General features: G+C 54.8%; 1 protein-coding gene across 2 annotated transcripts in view; it reads right to left on the reverse strand.

The window, feature by feature from the left end:
* Positions 1-18,055, reverse strand: part of pomca (proopiomelanocortin a) — a 340,782-nt gene that overhangs the window by 62,334 nt on the left and 260,393 nt on the right. For both annotated transcript variants that reach the window (XM_072515473.1, XM_072515469.1), the window contains exon 2: positions 17,475-17,622. In XM_072515473.1, the coding sequence (XP_072371574.1) occupies positions 17,475-17,606 (132 nt within the window). In that variant the 5' untranslated portion in view covers positions 17,607-17,622. The remainder of the gene's footprint in view (positions 1-17,474; positions 17,623-18,055) is intronic.

The raw sequence follows: 18,055 nt of genomic DNA on the forward strand, positions 1-18,055 counted from the left end.
TCCGTGTTGGATCAGGTGGGATTGACAGGGCTCCGTGTTGGATCAGGTGGAATTCACAGGGCTCCGTGTTGGATCAGGTGGGATTGACAGAGCTCCGTGTTGGATCAGGTGGGATTGACAGGGCTCCGTGTTGGAACAGGTGGGATTGACAGGGCTCCGTGTTGGATCAGGTGGGATTGACAGGGCTCCGTGTTGGATCAGGTGGGATTGAGAGGGCTCAGTGTTGGAACAGGTGGGATTGACAGGGCTCCGTGTTGGATCAGGTGGGATTGACAGGGCTCAGTGTTGGATCAGTTGGGATTCACAGGGCTCCGTGTTGGATCAGGTGGGATTGACAGGGCTCAGTGTTGGAACAGGTGGGATTGACAGGGCTCCGTGTTGGATCAGGTGGGATTGACAGGGCTCAGTGTTGGATCAGTTGGGATTCACAGGGCTCCGTGTTGGATCAGGTGGGATTGACAGGGCTCCGTGTTGGATCAGGTGGGATTGAGAGGGCTCAGTGTTGGATCAGGTGGGATTGAGACGGCTCCGTGCTGGATCAGGTGGGATTGACAGGGCTCCGTGTTGGATCAGGTGGGATTGACAGGGCTCCGTGTTGGATCAGGTGGGATTGACAGGGCTCCGTGTTGGATCAGGTGGGATTGACAGGGCTCCGTGTTGGATCAGGTGGGATTGAGAGGGCTCAGTGTTGGATCAGGTGGGATTGACAGGGCTCCGTGCTGGATAAGGTGGGATTGACATGGCTCAGTGTTGGATCAGGTGGGATTGACAGGGCTCCGTGTTGGATCAGGTGGGATTGACAGGGCTCAGTGTTGGATCAGTTGGGATTGACAGGGCTCCGTGTTGGATCAGGTGGGATTGACAGGGCTCAGTGTTGGATCAGGTGGAATTCACAGGGCTCAGTGTTGGATCAGGTGGGATTGACAGGGCTCAGTGTTGGATCAGGTGGGATTGACAGAGCTCAGTGTTGGATCAGGTGGGATTGACAGGGCTCCATGTTGGATCAGGTGGGATTGAGAGGGCTCCGTGTTGGATCAGGTGGGATTGACAGAGCTCAGTGTTCAATCAGCTGGGATTCACAGGGCTCAGTGTTGTATCAGGTGGGATTGAGACGGCTCCGTGTTGGATCAGGTGGGATTGACAGAGCTCAGTGTTGGATCAGCTGGGATTCACAGGGCTCAGTGTTGTATCAGGTGGGATTGACAGAGCTCAGTGTTGAATCAGCTGGGATTCACAGGGCTCAGTGTTGGATCAGGTGGGATTGAGAGGGCTCCGTGTTGGATCAGGTGGGATTGACAGAGCTCAGTGTTGGATCAGCTGGGATTCACAGGGCTCAGTGTTGTATCAGGTGGGATTGACAGAGCTCAGTGTTGAATCAGCTGGGATTCACAGGGCTCAGTGTTGGATCAGGTGGGATTGACAGGTTTCCGTGTTGGATCAGGTGGGATTGAGAGGGCTCCGTGTTGTATCAGGTGGGGTTGAGACGGCTCCGTGTTGGATCAGGTGGGATTGAGAGAGCTCAGTGTTGGATCAGCTGGGATTCACAGGGCTCAGTGTTGTATCAGGTGGGATTGACAGGGCTCCATGTTGTATCAGGTGGGATTGAGAGGGCTCCGTGTTGGATCAGGTGGGATTGACAGAGCTCAGTGTTGAATCAGCTGGGATTCACAGGGCTCAGTGTTGTATCAGGTGGGATTGAGACGGCTCCGTGTTGGATCAGGTGGGATTGACAGAGCTCAGTGTTGGATCAGCTGGGATTCACAGGGCTCAGTGTTGTATCAGGTGGGATTGACAGAGCTCAGTGTTGAATCAGCTGGGATTCACAGGGCTCAGTGTTGGATCAGGTGGGATTGAGAGGGCTCCGTGTTGGATCAGGTGGGATTGACAGAGCTCAGTGTTGAATCAGCTGGGATTCACAGGGCTCAGTGTTGTATCAGGTGGGATTGAGACGGCTCCGTGTTGGATCAGTTGGGATTGAGAGGGCTCCGTGTTGTATCAGGTGGGGTTGAGACGGCTCCGTGTTGGATCAGGTGGGATTGAGAGAGCTCAGTGTTGGATCAGGTGGGATTGACTGGGCTCCGTGTTGGATCAGGTGGGATTGACAGGGCTCAGTGTTGGATCAGGTGGGATTGACTGGGCTCCGTGTTGGATCAGGTGGGATTGACTGGGCTCCGTGTTGGATCAGGTGGGATTGACAGGGCTCCGTGTTGGATCAGATGGGATTGACAGGGATCAGTGTTGGATCAGGTGGGATTGACAGGGCTCCGTGTTGGATCAGGTGGGATTGACAGGGCTTCGTGTTGGATCAGGTGGGATTGACAGGGCTTCGTGTTGGATCAGGTGGGATTGACAAGGCTCAGTGTTGGATCAGGTGGGATTGACAGGGCTCAGTGTTGGATCAGGTGGGATTCACAGGGCTCCATGTTGGATCAGGTGGGATTGACAGGGCTCCGTGTTGGATCAGGTGGGATTGACAGGGCTCAGTGTTGAATCAGGTGGGATTGACAGAGCTCAGTGTTGGATCAGGTGGGATTGACAGGGCTCAGTGTTGGATCAGGTGGGATTGAGAGGGCTCATTGTTGGACGAGGTGGGATTGAGAGGGCTCAGTGTTGGACCAGGTGGGATTGAGAGAGCTCCGTGTTGGATCAGGTGGGATTCACAGGGCTCCGTGTTGGATCAGGTGGGATTGACAGGGCTCCGTGTTGGATCAGGTGGGATTGACAGGGATCAGTGTTGGATCAGGTGGGATTGACAGGGCTCCGTGTTGGATCAGGTGGGATTGACAGAGCTCCGTGTTGGATCAGGTGGAATTCACAGGGCTCAGTGTTGGATCAGGTGGGATTGACAGGGCTCAGTGTTGGCTCAGGTGGGATTGACAGGGCTCCGTGTTGGATCAGGTGGGATTGACAGGGCTAAGTGTTGGATCAGTTGGGATTCACAGGGCTCCGTGTTGGATCAGGTGGGATTGACAGAGCTCCGTGTTGGATCAGGTGGAATTCACAGGGCTCAGTGTTGGATCAGGTGGGATTGACAGGGCTCCGTGTTGGATCAGGTGGGATTGACAGGGCTCAGTGTTGGATCAGGTGGGATTGACAGGGCTCCGTGTTGGATCAGGTGGGATTGACAGGGCTCCGTGTTGGATCAGGTGGGATTGACAGGGCTCAGTGTTGGATCAGGTGGGATTGACAGAGCTCAGTGTTGGATCAGGTGGGATTGACAGGGCCCCGTGCTGGATTAGGTGGGATTGACAGGGCTCAGTGTTGGATCAGGTGGGATTGACAGAGCTCAGTGTTGGATCAGGTGGGATTGACAGGGCTCCGTGATGGATCAGGTGGGATTGACAGGGCTCCGTGTTGGATCAGGTGGGATTGACAGGGCTCAGTGTTGGATCAGGTGGGATTGACAGAGCTCAGTGTTGGATCAGGTGGGATTGACAGGGCTCCGTGTTGGATCAGTTGGGATTCACAGGGCTCCGTGTTGGATCAGGTGGGATTGACTGGGCTCAGTGTTGGATCAGTTGGGATTCACAGGGCTCCGTGTTGGATCAGGTGGGATTGACAGGGCTCCGTGTTGGCTCAGGTGGAATTCACAGGGCTCCGTGTTGGATCAGGTGGGATTGACAGAGCTCCGTGTTGGATCAGGTGGAATTCACAGGGCTCCGTGTTGGATCAGGTGGGATTGACAGAGCTCCATGTTGGATCAGGTGGGATTGACAGGGCTCAGTGTTGGATCAGGTGGGATTGACAGAGCTCAGTGTTGGATCAGGTGGGATTGACAGGGCTCCGTGTTGGATCAGGTGGGATTGACAGGGCTCAGTGTTGGATCAGTTGGGATTCACAGGGCTCCGTGTTGGATCAGGTGGGATTGACAGGGCTCCGTGTTGGATCAAGTGGGATTGAGAGGGCTCAGTGTTGGATCAGGTGGGATTGAGACGGCTCCGTGTTGGATCAGGTGGGATTGAGAGGGCTCAGTGTTGGATCAGGTGGGATTGACAGGGCTCCGTGTTGGATCAGGTGGGATTGACATGGCTCAGTGTTGGATCAGGTGGGATTGACAGGGCTCAGTGTTGGATCAGGTGGGATTGACAGGGCTCCGTGTTGGATCAGGTGGGATTGACAGGGCTCAGTGTTGAATCAGTTGGGATTGACAGGGCTCAGTGTTGGATCAGTTGGGATTCACAGGACTCAGTGTTGGATCAGGTGGGATTGAGAGGGCTCAGTGTTGGATCAGGTGGGATTGACAGGGCTCAGTGTTGGATCAGGTGGGATTGACAGAGCTCAGTGTTGGATCAGGTGGGATTGACAGGGCTCCATGTTGGATCAGGTGGCATTGAGAGGGCTCAGTGTTGTATCAGGTGGGATTGAGACGGCTCCGTGTTGGATCAGGTGGGATTGAGAGGGCTCCGTGTTGGATCAGGTGGATTGAGAGGGCTCCGTGTTGGATCAGGTGGGATTGACAGGTCTCCGTGTTGTATCAGGTGGGATTGAGACGGCTCCATGTTGGATCAGGTGGGATTGACAGAGCTAAGTGTTCGATCAGCTGGGATTCACAGGGCTCAGTGTTGTATCAGGTGGGATTGAGACGGCTCCATGTTGGATCAGGTGGGATTGACAGAGCTAAGTGTTGGATCAGCTGGGATTCACAGGGCTCAGTGTTGGATCAGGTGGGATTGAGACGGCTCCGTGTTGGATCAGTTGGGATTGAGAGGGCTCCGTGTTGGATCAGGTGGGATTGAGAGGGCTCCGTGTTGGATCAGGTGGGATTGACAGGGCTCAGTGTTCGATCAGGTGGGAGTGAGAGGGCTCCATGTTGGATCAGGTGGGATTGACAGGGCTCCGTGTTGGATCTGGTGGGATTGAGAGGGCTCTGTGTTGGATCAGGTGGGATTGACTGGGCTCCGTGTTGGATCAGGTGGGGTTGACAGGGCTCCGTGTTGGATCAGGTGGGATTGACTGGGCTCCGTGCTGGATCAGGTGGGATTCACAGGGATCAGTGTTGGATCGAATGGGATTCACAGGCTCCGTGTTGGATCAGGTGGGATTGACAGGGCTCCGTGTTGGATCAGGTGGGATTGAGAGGGCTCAGTGTTGGATAAGGTGGGATTGACAGGGCTCCGTGTTGGCTCAGGTGGGATTGACAGGGCTCCGTGCTGGATCAGGTGGGATTGACAGGGCTCAGTGTTGGCTCAGGTGGGATTGACAGGGCTCCGTGTTGGCTCAGGTGGGATTCACAGGGCTCCGTGTTGGCTCAGGTGGGATTGACAGGGCTCCGTGCTGGATCAGGTGGCATTCACAGGGCTCCGTGTTGGCTCAGGTGGGATTGGCAGGGCTCCGTGCTGGATCAGGTGGGATTGACAGGGCTCCGTGTTGGATCAGGTGGGATTGACAGGGCTCCATGTTGGATCAGGTGGGATTGAGAGGGCTCAGTGTTGGATCAGGTGGGATTCACAGGGCTCCGTGTTGGATCAGGTGGGATTGAGAGGGCTCAGTGTTGGATCAGGTGGGATTCACAGGGCTCCGTGTTGGATCAGGTGGGATTGGCAGGGCTCCGTGCTGGATGAGGTGGGATTGACAGGGCTCCGTGTTGCAGCAGGTGGGATTGACAGGGCTCCATGTTGGATCAGGTGGTATTGAGAGGGCTCAGTGTTGGATCAGGTGGGATTCACAGGGCTCCGTGTTGGATCAGGTGGGATTGAGAGGGCTCAGTTTTGGATCAGGTGGGATTCACAGGGCTCCGTGTTGGATCAGGTGGGATTCACAGGGCTCAGTGTTGGCTCAGGTGGGATTGACAGGGCTCAGTGTTGGCTCAGGTGGGATTCACAGGGCTCAGTGTTGGATCAGGTGGGATTGACAGGGCTCAGTGTTGGATCAGGTGGGATTCACAGGGCTCAGTGTTGGATCAGGTGGGATTCACAGGGCTCCGTGTTGGATCAGGTGGGATTGAGAGGGCTCAGTGTTGGATCAGGTGGGATTCACAGGGCTCCGTGTTGGATCAGGTGGGATTCACAGGGCTCAGTGTTGGATCAGGTGGGATTCACAGGGCTCAGTGTTGGGTCAGGTGGGATTGAGGGGGCTCCGTGTTGGATCAGGTGGGATTGACAGGGCTCCGTGTTGGATCAGGTGGGATTGACAGGGCTCCGTGCTGGATCAGGTGGGATTGACAGGGCTCCGTGTTGGATCAGGTGGGATTGACAGGGCTCCGTGTTGGATCAGGTGGGATTGACAGGGCTCCGTGTTGGCTCAGGTGGGATTGACAGGGCTCCGTGTTGGCTCAGGTGGGATTGACAGGGCTCCGTGTTGGATCAGGTGGGATTGACAGAGCTCAGTGTTGGATCAGGTGGGATTGACAGGGCTCCGTGTTGGATCAGGTGGGATTGAGACGGCTCCGTGTTGGATCAGGTGGGATTGAGACGGCTCCGTGTTGGATCAGGTGGGATTGAGAGGGCTCTGTGTTGGATCAGGTGGGATTGACAGGGCTCCGTGTTGGATCAGGTGGGATTGACATGGCTCAGTGTTGGATCAGGTGGGATTGACAGGGCTCCGTGCTGGATCAGGTGGGATTGACAGGGCTCCGTGCTGGATCAGGTGGGATTGACAGGGCTCCGTGTTGGATCAGGTGGGATTGACATGGCTCAGTGTTGGATCAGGTGAGATTGACAGGGCTCCGTGTTGGATCAGTTGGGATTCACAGGGCTCCGTGTTGGATCAGGTGGGATTGACTGGGCTCAGTGTTGGATCAGTTGGGATTCACAGGGCTCCGTGTTGGATCAGGTGGGATTGACAGGGCTCCGTGTTGGCTCAGGTGGAATTCACAGGGCTCCGTGTTGGATCAGGTGGGATTGACAGAGCTCCGTGTTGGATCAGGTGGAATTCACAGGGCTCCGTGTTGGATCACGTGGGATTGACAGGGCTCCGTGTTGGATCAGGTGGGATTGACAGGGCTCAGTGTTGGATCAGGTGGGATTGACAGGGCTCCGTGCTGGATCAGGTGGGATTGACAGAGCTCAGTGTTGGATCAGGTGGGATTGACAGGGCTCAGTGTTGGATCAGGTGGAATTCACAGGGCTCCGTGTTGGATCAGGTGGGATTGAGAGGGCTCTGTGTTGGATCAGGTGGGATTGACAGGGCTCCGTTTTGGATCAGGTGGGATTGAGAGGGCTCTGTGTTGGATCCGGTGGGATTGACTGGGCTCCGTGCTGGATCAGGTGGGATTGACAGGGATCAGTGTTGGATCGAATGGGATTCACAGGCTCCGTGTTGGATCAGGTGGGATTGACAGGGCTCCGTGTTGGATAAGGTGGGATAGACAGGGCTCCGTATTGGCTCAGGTGGGATTGACAGGGCTCCGTGCTGGATCAGGTGGGATTGACAGGGCTCAGTGTTGGCTCAGGTGGGATTGACAGGGCTCCGTGTTGGCTCAGGTGGGATTCACAGGGCTCCGTGTTGGCTCAGGTGGGATTGACAGGGCTCCGTGCTGGATCAGGTGGCATTCACAGGGCTCCGTGTTGGCTCAGGTGGGATTGGCAGGGCTCCGTGCTGGATCAGGTGGGATTGACAGGGCTCCGTGTTGGATCAGGTGGGATTGACAGGGCTCCATGTTGGATCAGGTGGGATTGAGAGGGCTCAGTGTTGGATCAGGTGGGATTCACAGGGCTCCGTGTTGGATCAGGTGGGATTGAGAGGGCTCAGTGTTGGATCAGGTGGGATTCACAGGGCTCCGTGTTGGATCAGGTGGGATTGGCAGGGCTCCGTGCTGGATCAGGTGGGATTGACAGGGCTCCGTGTTGGATCAGGTGGGATTGACAGGGCTCCATGTTGGATCAGGTGGGATTGAGAGGGCTCAGTGTTGGATCAGGTGGGATTCACAGGGCTCCGTGTTGGATCAGGTGGGATTGAGAGGGCTCAGTGTTGGATCAGGTGGGATTCACAGGGCTCCGTGTTGGATCAGGTGGGATTCACAGGGCTCAGTGTTGGCTCAGGTGGGATTGACAGGGCTCAGTGTTGGCTCAGGTGGGATTCACAGGGCTCAGTGTTGGATCAGGTGGGATTGACAGGGCTCAGTGTTGGATCAGTTGGGATTCACAGGGCTCAGTGTTGGATCAGGTGGGATTCACAGGGCTCCGTGTTGGATCAGGTGGGATTGAGAGGGCTCAGTGTTGGATCAGGTGGGATTCACAGGGCTCCGTGTTGGATCAGGTGGGATTCACAGGGCTCAGTGTTGGATCAGGTGGGATTCACAGGGCTCAGTGTTGGGTCAGGTGGGATTGAGGGGGCTCCGTGTTGGATCAGGTGGGATTGACAGGGCTCCGTGTTGGATCAGGTGGGATTGACAGGGCTCCGTGCTGGATCAGATGGGATTGACAGGGCTCCGTGTTGGATCAGGTGGGATTGACAGGGCTCCGTGTTGGATCAGGTGGGATTGACAGGGCTCCGTGTTGGCTCAGGTGGGATTGACAGGGCTCCGTGTTGGCTCAGGTGGGATTGACAGGGCTCCGTGTTGGATCAGGTGGGATTGACAGAGCTCAGTGTTGGATCAGGTGGGATTGACAGGGCTCCGTGTTGGATCAGGTGGGATTGAGACGGCTCCGTGTTGGATCAGGTGGGATTGAGACGGCTCCGTGTTGGATCAGGTGGGATTGAGAGGGCTCTGTGTTGGATCAGGTGGGATTGACAGGGCTCCGTGTTGGATCAGGTGGGATTGACATGGCTCAGTGTTGGATCAGGTGGGATTGACAAGGCTCCGTGTTGGCTCAGGTGGGATTGACAGGGCTCCGTGTTGGATCAGGTGGGATTGACATGGCTCAGTGCTGGATCAGGTGGAATTGACAGGGCTCCGTGCTGGATCAGGTGGGATTGACAGGGCTCCGTGTTGGATCAGGTGGGATTGACAGGGCTCCGTGTTGGATCAGGTGGGATTGGCATGGCTCAGTGTTGGATCAGGTGGGATTGACAGGGCTCTGTGTTGGATCAGTTGGGATTCACAGGGCTCCGTGTTGGATCAGGTGGGATTGACTGGGCTCAGTGTTGGATCAGTTGGGATTCACAGGGCTCCGTGTTGGATCAGGTGGGATTGACAGGGCTCCGTGTTGGCTCAGGTGGAATTCACAGGGCTCCGTGTTGGATCAGGTGGGATTGACAGAGCTCCGTGTTGGATCAGGTGGAATTCACAGGGCTCCGTGTTGGATCAGGTGGGATTGACAGGGCTCCGTGTTGGATCAGGTGGGATTGACAGGGCTCAGTGTTGGATCAGGTGGGATTGACAGAGCTCAGTGTTGGATCAGGTGGGATTGACAGGGCTCCGTGTTGGATCAGGTGGGATTGACAGGGCTCCGTGTTGGATCAAGTGGGATTGAGAGGGCTCAGTTTTGGATCAGGTGGGATTGAGACGGCTCCGTGTTGGATCAGGTGGGATTGAGAGGGCTCAGTGTTGGATCAGGTGGGATTGACAGGGCTCCGTGTTGGATCAGGTGGGATTGACATGGCTCAGTGTTGGATCAGGTGGGATTGACAGGGCTCAGTGTTGGATCAGGTGGGATTGACAGGGCTCCGTGTTGGATCAGGTGGGATTGACAGGGCTCAGTGTTGAATCAGGTGGGATTCACAGGACTCAGTGTTGGATCAGGTGGGATTGAGAGGGCTCAGTGTTGGATCAGGTGGGATTGACAGGGCTCAGTGTTGGATCAGGTGGGATTGAAAGAGCTCAGTGTTGGATCAGGTGGGATTGACAGGGCTCCATGTTGGATCAGGTGGCATTGAGAGGGCTCAGTGTTGTATCAGGTGGGATTGAGACGGCTCCGTGTTGGATCAGGTGGGATTGAGAGGGCTCCGTGTTGGATCAGGTGGGATTGAGAGGGCTCCGTGTTGGATCAGGTGGGATTGACAGGGCTCCGTGTTGTATCAGGTGGGATTGAGACGGCTCCATGTTGGATCAGGTGGGATTGACAGAGCTAAGTGTTCGATCAGCTGGGATTCACAGGGCTCAGTGTTGTATCAGGTGGGATTGAGACGGCTCCATGTTGGATCAGGTGGGATTGACAGAGCTAAGTGTTGGATCAGCTGGGATTCACAGGGCTCAGTGTTGGATCAGGTGGGATTGAGACGGCTCCGTGTTGGATCAGGTGGGATTGACAGGGCTCCGTGTTGTATCAGGTGGGATTGAGACGGCTCCATGTTGGATCAGGTGGGATTGACAGAGCTAAGTGTTCGATCAGCTGGGATTCACAGGGCTCAGTGTTGTATCAGGTGGGATTGAGAGGGCTCCGTGTTGGATCAGGTGGGATTGAGAGGGCTCCGTGTTGGATCAGGTGGGATTGACAGGGCTCAGTGTTCGATCAGGTGGGAGTGAGAGGGCTCCATGTTGGATCAGGTGGGATTGACAGGGCTCCGTGTTGGATCTGGTGGGATTGAGAGGGCTCTGTGTTGGATCAGGTGGGATTGACTGGGCTCCGTGTTGGATCAGGTGGGATTGACAGGGCTCCGTGTTGGATCAGGTGGGATTGAGAGGGCTCTGTGTTGGACCGGTGGGATTGACTGGGCTCCGTGCTGGATCAGGTGGGATTGACAGGGATCAGTGTTGGATCGAATGGGATTCACAGGCTCCGTGTTGGATCAGGTGGGATTGACAGGGCTCAGTGTTGGATCAGGTGGGATTGAGAGGGCTCAGTGTTGGATAAGGTGGGATTAACAGGGCTCCGTGTTGGCTCAGGTGGGATTGACAGGGCTCCGTGCTGGATCAGGTGGGATTGACAGGACTCAGTGTTGGCTCAGGTGGGATTGACAGGGCTCCGTGTTGGCTCAGGTGGGATTCACAGGGCTCCGTGTTGGCTCAGGTGGGATTGACAGGGCTCCGTGCTGGTTCAGGTGGGATTCACAGGGCTCCGTGTTGGCTCAGGTGGGATTGGCAGGGCTCCGTGCTGAATCAGGTGGGATTGACAGGGCTCCGTGTTGGATCAGGTGGGATTGACAGGGCTCCATGTTGGATCAGGTGGGATTGAGAGGGCTCAGTGTTGGATCAGGTGGGATTCACAGGGCTCCGTGTTGGATCAGGTGGGATTGAGAGGGCTCAGTGTTGGATCAGGTGGGATTCACAGGGCTCCGTGTTGGATCAGGTGGGATTGGCAGGGCTCCGTGCTGGATCAGGTGGGATTGACAGGGCTCCGTGTTGGATCAGGTGGGATTGACAGGGCTCCATGTTGGATCAGGTGGGATTGAGAGGGCTCAGTGTTGGATCAGGTGGGATTCACAGGGCTCCGTGTTGGATCAGGTGGGATTGAGAGGGCTCAGTGTTGGATCAGGTGGGATTGACAGGGCTCCGTGTTGGATCAGGTGGGATTCACAGGGCTCAGTGTTGGCTCAGGTGGGATTGACAGGGCTCAGTGTTGGCTCAGGTGGGATTCACAGGGCTCAGTGTTGGATCAGGTGGGATTGACAGGGCTCAGTGTTGGATCAGGTGGGATTCACAGGGCTCAGTGTTGGATCAGGTGGGATTCACAGGGCTCCGTGTTGGATCAGGTGGGATTGAGAGGGCTCAGTGTTGGATCAGGTGGGATTCACAGGGCTCCGTGTTGGATCAGGTGGGATTCACAGGGCTCAGTGTTGGATCAGGTGGGATTCACAGGGCTCAGTGTTGGGTCAGGTGGGATTGAGGGGGCTCCGTGTTGGATCAGGTGGGATTGACAGGGCTCCGTGTTGGATCAGGTGGGATTGACAGGGCTCCGTGCTGGATCAGGTGGGATTGACAGGGCTCCGTGTTGGATCAGGTGGGATTGACAGGGCTCCGTGTTGGATCAGGTGGGATTGACAGGGCTCAGTGTTGGATCAGGTGGGATTGACAGGGCTCCGTGTTGGCTCAGGTGGGATTGACAGGGCTCCGTGTTGGCTCAGGTGGGATTGACAGGGCTCCGTGTTGGATCAGGTGGGATTGACAGAGCTCAGTGTTGGATCAGGTGGGATTGACAGGGTTCCGTGTTGGATCAGGTGGGATTGAGACGGCTCCGTGTTGGATCAGGTGGGATTGAGACGGCTCCGTGTTGGATCAGGTGGGATTGAGAGGGCTCTGTGTTGGATCAGGTGGGATTGACAGGGCTCCGTGTTGGATCAGTTGGGATTCACAGGGCTCCGTGTTGGATCAGGTGGGATTGACAGGGCTCAGTGTTGGATCAGTTGGGATTCACAGGGCTCCGTGTTGGATCAGGTGGGATTGACAGGGCTCAGTGTTGGATCAGTTGGGATTCACAGGGCTCCGTGTTGGATCAGGTGGGATTGACAGGGCTCCGTTTTGGATCAGTTGGGATTCACAGGGCTCCGTGTTGGATCAGGTGGGATTGACAGGGCTCCGTGCTGGATCAGGTGGGATTGACAGGGCTCCGTGCTGGATCAGGTGGGATTCACAGGGCTCCGTGTTGGATCAGGGGGGATTGACAGGTTTCCGTGTTGGATCAGGTGGGATTGACAGGGCTCAGTGTTGGATCAGGTGGGATTGACAGGTTTCCGTGTTGGATCAGGTGGGATTGACAGGGCTCAGTGTTGAATCAGATGGGATTGACAGGGCTCCGTGTTGGATCAGGTGGGATTGACAGGGCTCAGTGTTGGATCAGGTGGGATTGACAGGGCTCCGTGCTGGATCAGGTGGGATTGACAGGGCTCCGTGCCGGATCAGGTGGGATTGACAGGGCTCCGTGTTGGATCAGGTGGGATTAACAGGGCTCAGTGTTGGATCAGGTGGGATTGAGAGGGCTCAGTGTTGGACCAGGTGGGATTGACAGGGCTCCGTGTTGGCTCAGGTGGGATTGACAGGGCTCCGTGTTGGCTCAGGTGGGATTGACAGGGCTCCGTGTTGGATCAGGTGGGATTCACAGGGCACCGTGTTGAATCAGGTGGGATTGAGAGGGCTCAGTGTTGGCTCAGGTGGGATTGACAGGGCTCCATGTTGGATCAGGTGGGATTGACAGGGCTCAGTGTTGGATCAGGTGGGATTCTCAGGGCTCAGTGTTGAATCAGGTGGGATTGACAGGGCTCAGTGTTGGATCAGTTGGGATTGACAGGGCTCAGTGTTGAATCAGGTGGGATTCACAGGGCTCCGTGTTGGATCAGGTGGGATTGACAGGGCTCCATGTTGGCTCAGGTGGGATTGACAGAGCTCAGTGTTGAATTAGGTGGGATTGAGAGGGCTCAGTGTTGGATCAGGTGGGATTGACAGGGCTCCGTGTTGGCTCAGGTGGGATTGACAGGGCTCCGTGCTGGATTAGGTGGGATTGAGAGGGCTCAGTGTTGGATCAGGTGGGATTGAGAGGGCTCAGTGTTGGCTCAGGTGGGATTGACAGAGCTCAGTGTTGGATCAGGTGGGATTAAGAGGGCTCAGTGTTGGATCAGGTGGGATTGAGAGGGCTCAGTGTTGGTTCAGGTGGGATTGACAGGGCTCAGTGTTGGATCAGGTGGGATTGAGAGGGCTCCGTGCTGGATCAGGTGGGATTGACAGGGCTCAGTGTTGGCTCAGTTGGGATTGACAGGGCTCCGTGTTGGCTCAGGTGGGATTCACAGGGCTCCGTGTTGGATCAGGTGGGATTGACAGGGCTCAGTGTTGGCTCAGGTGGGATTGACAGGGCGACGTGTTGGCTCAGGTGGGATTCACAGGGCTCCGTGTTGGCTCAGGTGGGATTGACAGGGCTCCGTGCTGGATCAGATGGGATTGACAGGGCTCAGTGTTGGCTCAGGTGGGATTGACAGGGCTCCGTGTTGGCTCAGGTGGGATTCACAGGGCTCCGTGTTGGCTCAGGTGGGATTGACACGGCTCCGTGCTGGATCAGGTGTGATTCACAGGGCTCCGTGTTGGCTCAGGTGGGATTGACAGGGCTCCGTGTTGGATCAGGTGGGATTGACAGGGCTCCATGTTGGATCAGTTGGGATTCACAGGGCTCCGTGTTGGATCAGGTGGGATTGAGAGGGCTCAGTGTTGGATCAGGTGGGATTGAGAGGGCTCAGTGTTGGATCAGTTGGGATTCACAGGGCTCCGTGTTGGATCAGGTGGGATTGACAGGGCTCCATGTTGGATCAGGTGGGATTGACAGGGCTCAGTGTTGGATCAGTTGGGATTCACAGGGCTCCGTGTTGGATCAGGTGGGATTGAGAGGGCTCAGTGTTGGATCAGGTGGGATTCACAGGGCTCCGTGTTGGATCAGGTGGGATTCACAGGGCTCAGTGTTGGCTCAGCTGGGATTGACAGGGCTCCGTGTTGGATCAGTTGGGATTGACAGGGCTCAGTGTTGGATCAGGTGGGATTGAGAAGGCTCCGTGTTGGATCAGATGGGATTGACAGGGAGCAGTGTTGGATCAGATGGGATTGACAGGGCTCCGTGTTGGATCAGGTGGGATTGACAGGGCTCCGTGCTGGATCAGGTGGGATTGACAGGGCTCCGTGTTGGATCAGGTGGGATTGACAGGGCTCCGTGTTGGCTCAGGTGGGATTGACAGGGCTCCGTGTTGGCTCAGGTGGGATTGAGAGGGCTCCGAATGGCTCAGGTGGGATTGAGAGGGCTCCGTGTTGGCTCAGGTGGGCTTGAGAGGGCTCCGAATGGCTCAGGTGGGATTGAGAGGGTGTTGTATTCTTGCTTTCTGTGATATATATTCATGATTTGGATTTGAATGTAGAGGGATAAGAAGTTTGCAGATTCTTTTGTTCGTTCATGTATGTGAGCATCGCTGGTTAATGAATAATCTTTATTAGTGTCACAGGTAGGCTTACATTAACACTGCAATGAAGTACCTGTGAAAAGCCCCTCCTGGTTTGATACTGGTTAGGTCAGTATTGATCACCAATCACTAATTGCCCTTGAGAAGATGTGGTAAACCACCTTCTTGACCCGCTTTAGTCCCCAATGCACAGTTGTGTGGGAGGGTGAGCTGTGAGGAGGATACATAGATCCTTCAGTGTGATTTGGACAACTTGAGAGAGTGGGCAAATCAATGCAGATGTGGTACAATTTGGATAAATGCGAGGTTAACCACTTTGGAGACCGTTCGGCCTTCGAGCCTGCCCTGCCATTCATTATGATCAAAGAACAAAGAACAAAGAACAGTACAGCAGAGGAACAAGCCCTCCAAGCCTGTGGCGATCATAATAATAATCTTTATTATTGTCACAAGTATGCTCACATTAACACTGTAGGAAGTCTTACACCAGGTTAAAGTCCAACAGGTTTGTTTTGAATCACTAGCTTTCGGAGCACTGCTCCTTCCTCAGGTGAATCTTCCTCAGGAAGGAGCTGTTCTCCGAATGCTAGTGATTTGAAACAAAGCTGTTGGACTTTAACCTGGTGTTGTAAGACTTCTTACTGTGCTCACCCCAGTCCAACGCCGGTATCTCCACATCACATTAACACTGCAATGAAGTTACTGTGAAAATCCCCTAGTCGCCACACTCCGGCGCCTGTTCGGGTACACAGGGAGAATTCAGAATGTCCAATTCACCTAACAGCACGTCTTTCGGGACTTGTGGGAGGAATCCGGAGCACCCGGAGGAAACCCACGCAGACACGGGGAGAACATGCAGACTCCACACAGACAGTGACCCAGTGGGGAATTGAACCTGGGACCCTGGCGCTGTGAAGCCACAGTGCTAGCCACTGTGCTGCCATGCTGACCATGATGCTTTACCCAAAAAAAAAACGTCCGCCCTTACTCGGTCCGTATCCTCTATTTTCTCCCTATTCATGGACCCATCCAGGTGCCTCTTAAATGTTGCTAATGTGCTGTTTCCACCACATCCTCTGGCAGCGCGTTCCAGACACCCACCAATCTCTGTGTGAAAAACTTACCCCGCACATCTCCCACATTTCCCCTCTCACCCTGAACCTGTGTCCCACTTGTATTTGACACTTCCACCCTTGGAAAAAGCCTCTGACTATCCACCCTGTCTATACCTCTCGTAATTTTGTAGACCTCAGTCAGGTCTCCCCTCAGCCTCCGTCTTTCCAGTGAAAACAATCCTGGTTTATTCAACCTCTCCTCATAGCCAACACCCTCAAGGCCAGGCAACATCCTGGTGAACCTTTGCACTCTCTCCAAAGCTTCCACGTCCTTCTGATAATGTGGTGACCAGAACTGCACACAATACTCCAAATGCAGCCTAACCAGGGTTTTATACAGCTGCAACATGATTTCCCAACTCCTGTACTCAATGCCCCGGCTGATGAAGGCAAGCATGCCATATGCCTTCTTAATATGGCTACCTGTGTTGCCACTTTTAGGGAACATAGATACATAGAAGATAGGAGCAGGAGGAGGCCTTTTGGCCCTTCGAGGCTGCTCTGCCATTTATCACAATCATAGCTGATCATCCAACTCAATAGCCTAATCCTGCTTTCTCCCCATAGCCTTTGATCCCATTCTCCCCAAGTGCGATATCCAGCCACCTCTTGAATATATTCAAAGTTTTAGCATCAACTACTTCCTGTGGTAATGAATTCCACAGACTCACCACTCTCTGTGTGAAGAAATGTCTCCTCATCTCTGTCCGAAATGGTTTACCCTGAATCCTCAGGCTGTGGACCTGCACGCCCAGATCCCTCTGTATGTTAATGTTCCTCAGGATTCTGCCATTTACAGTATAATTCATACCTAGATTTGATCCTCCAAATTGCATCACCTCGCATTTGTCCGGATTAAACTCCCATCTGCCATTTCTGTGCCTAAGTCTCCAATCTATCTATATCCTGTTGTGTCCTCTGACAATCCTCGGCACGATCAGCAACTCCACCAATCTTCGTGTCATCCGCAAACGTACTAATCAGACCATCCACATTTTCCTCCAGATCATTTATAAACTACAAACAACAGAGGTCCCAGCACTGATCCCTGAGGAACACCACTAGCTACAGATCTCCAGACAGAAAAACACCCTTCCACCGCTACTCTCTATAATAATAATCTTTATTGTCACAAGTAGGCTTGCATTAACACTGCAATGAAGTTACTGTGAAAATCCCCTAGTCGCCACATTCCGGCGCCTGTTCGGGTACACTGAGGGAGAATTCAGAATGTTCAATTCACCTAACAAGCACGTCTTTCGGGACTTGTGGGAGGACTCCGGAGCCCCCGGAGGAAACCCACGCAGACACGGGGAGAACGTGCAGACTCTGCACAGACAGTGACCCAAGCGGGGAATCGAACCTGGGACCCTGGAGCTGTGAAGCAACAGTGCTAACCACTGTGCCACCGTGCCGCCCATTAGCGAGCATGTGGTTTTCAGCGGGAGATGGGTTGGGTGAGGGGCAGAGATGGACATCATCCAGGTGGGAGAAGGCAGGCTTTGTGAGGAAGAGGAAAAGGATTTTCAGGTTGTCTGGGGTTAAATAGGATTCCCAGAGCGGACACAATGTGGTTCTGCCTGAGACGGCGTGGCAGGGGCTGAACACAACGGCTTTTGTGTGATCATTACCGAGACTGATTGTGAGTATTGCGGTTGCATTCTGACTTACCAGCAGTTTGGGAGATGCAAACAGTTCCTTGCACTTATTCTGGTCCCAGCAGCCCCCCAGCTGGCAAGCGGCGAAGGTCCATACCATACTGAACACCGCCACGATTCCGCTCCACATCGACAGCTGCATCATAGACACACTCCCACCCCTGCTCGCAAAGAAAAGAGAAAGATCCATCAGTCAGAATCCCTCCCCAGCACACCGACTGTACCTGCTGGTGTTACACAGACATCCCCAGCACACCGACTGTACCTGCTGGTGTTACACAGACATCCCAGCACACCGACTGTACCTGCTGGTGTTACACAGACATCCCCAGCACACCGACTGTACCTGCTGGTGTTACACAGACACCCCCAGCACACCGACTGTACCTGCTGGTGTTACATAGACACCCCCAGCACACCGACTGTACCTGCTGGTGTTACACAGACACCCCCAGCACACCGACTGTACCTGCTGGTGTTACACAGACACCCCCAGCACACCGACTGTACCTGCTGGTGTTACACAGACATCCCTAGCACACCGACTGTACCTGCTGGTGTTACACAGACATCCCTAGCACACCAACTGTATCT

Source organism: Scyliorhinus torazame, chromosome 1 (assembly GCF_047496885.1).
Source record: "Scyliorhinus torazame isolate Kashiwa2021f chromosome 1, sScyTor2.1, whole genome shotgun sequence".
Lineage (NCBI taxonomy): Eukaryota > Metazoa > Chordata > Chondrichthyes > Carcharhiniformes > Scyliorhinidae > Scyliorhinus > Scyliorhinus torazame.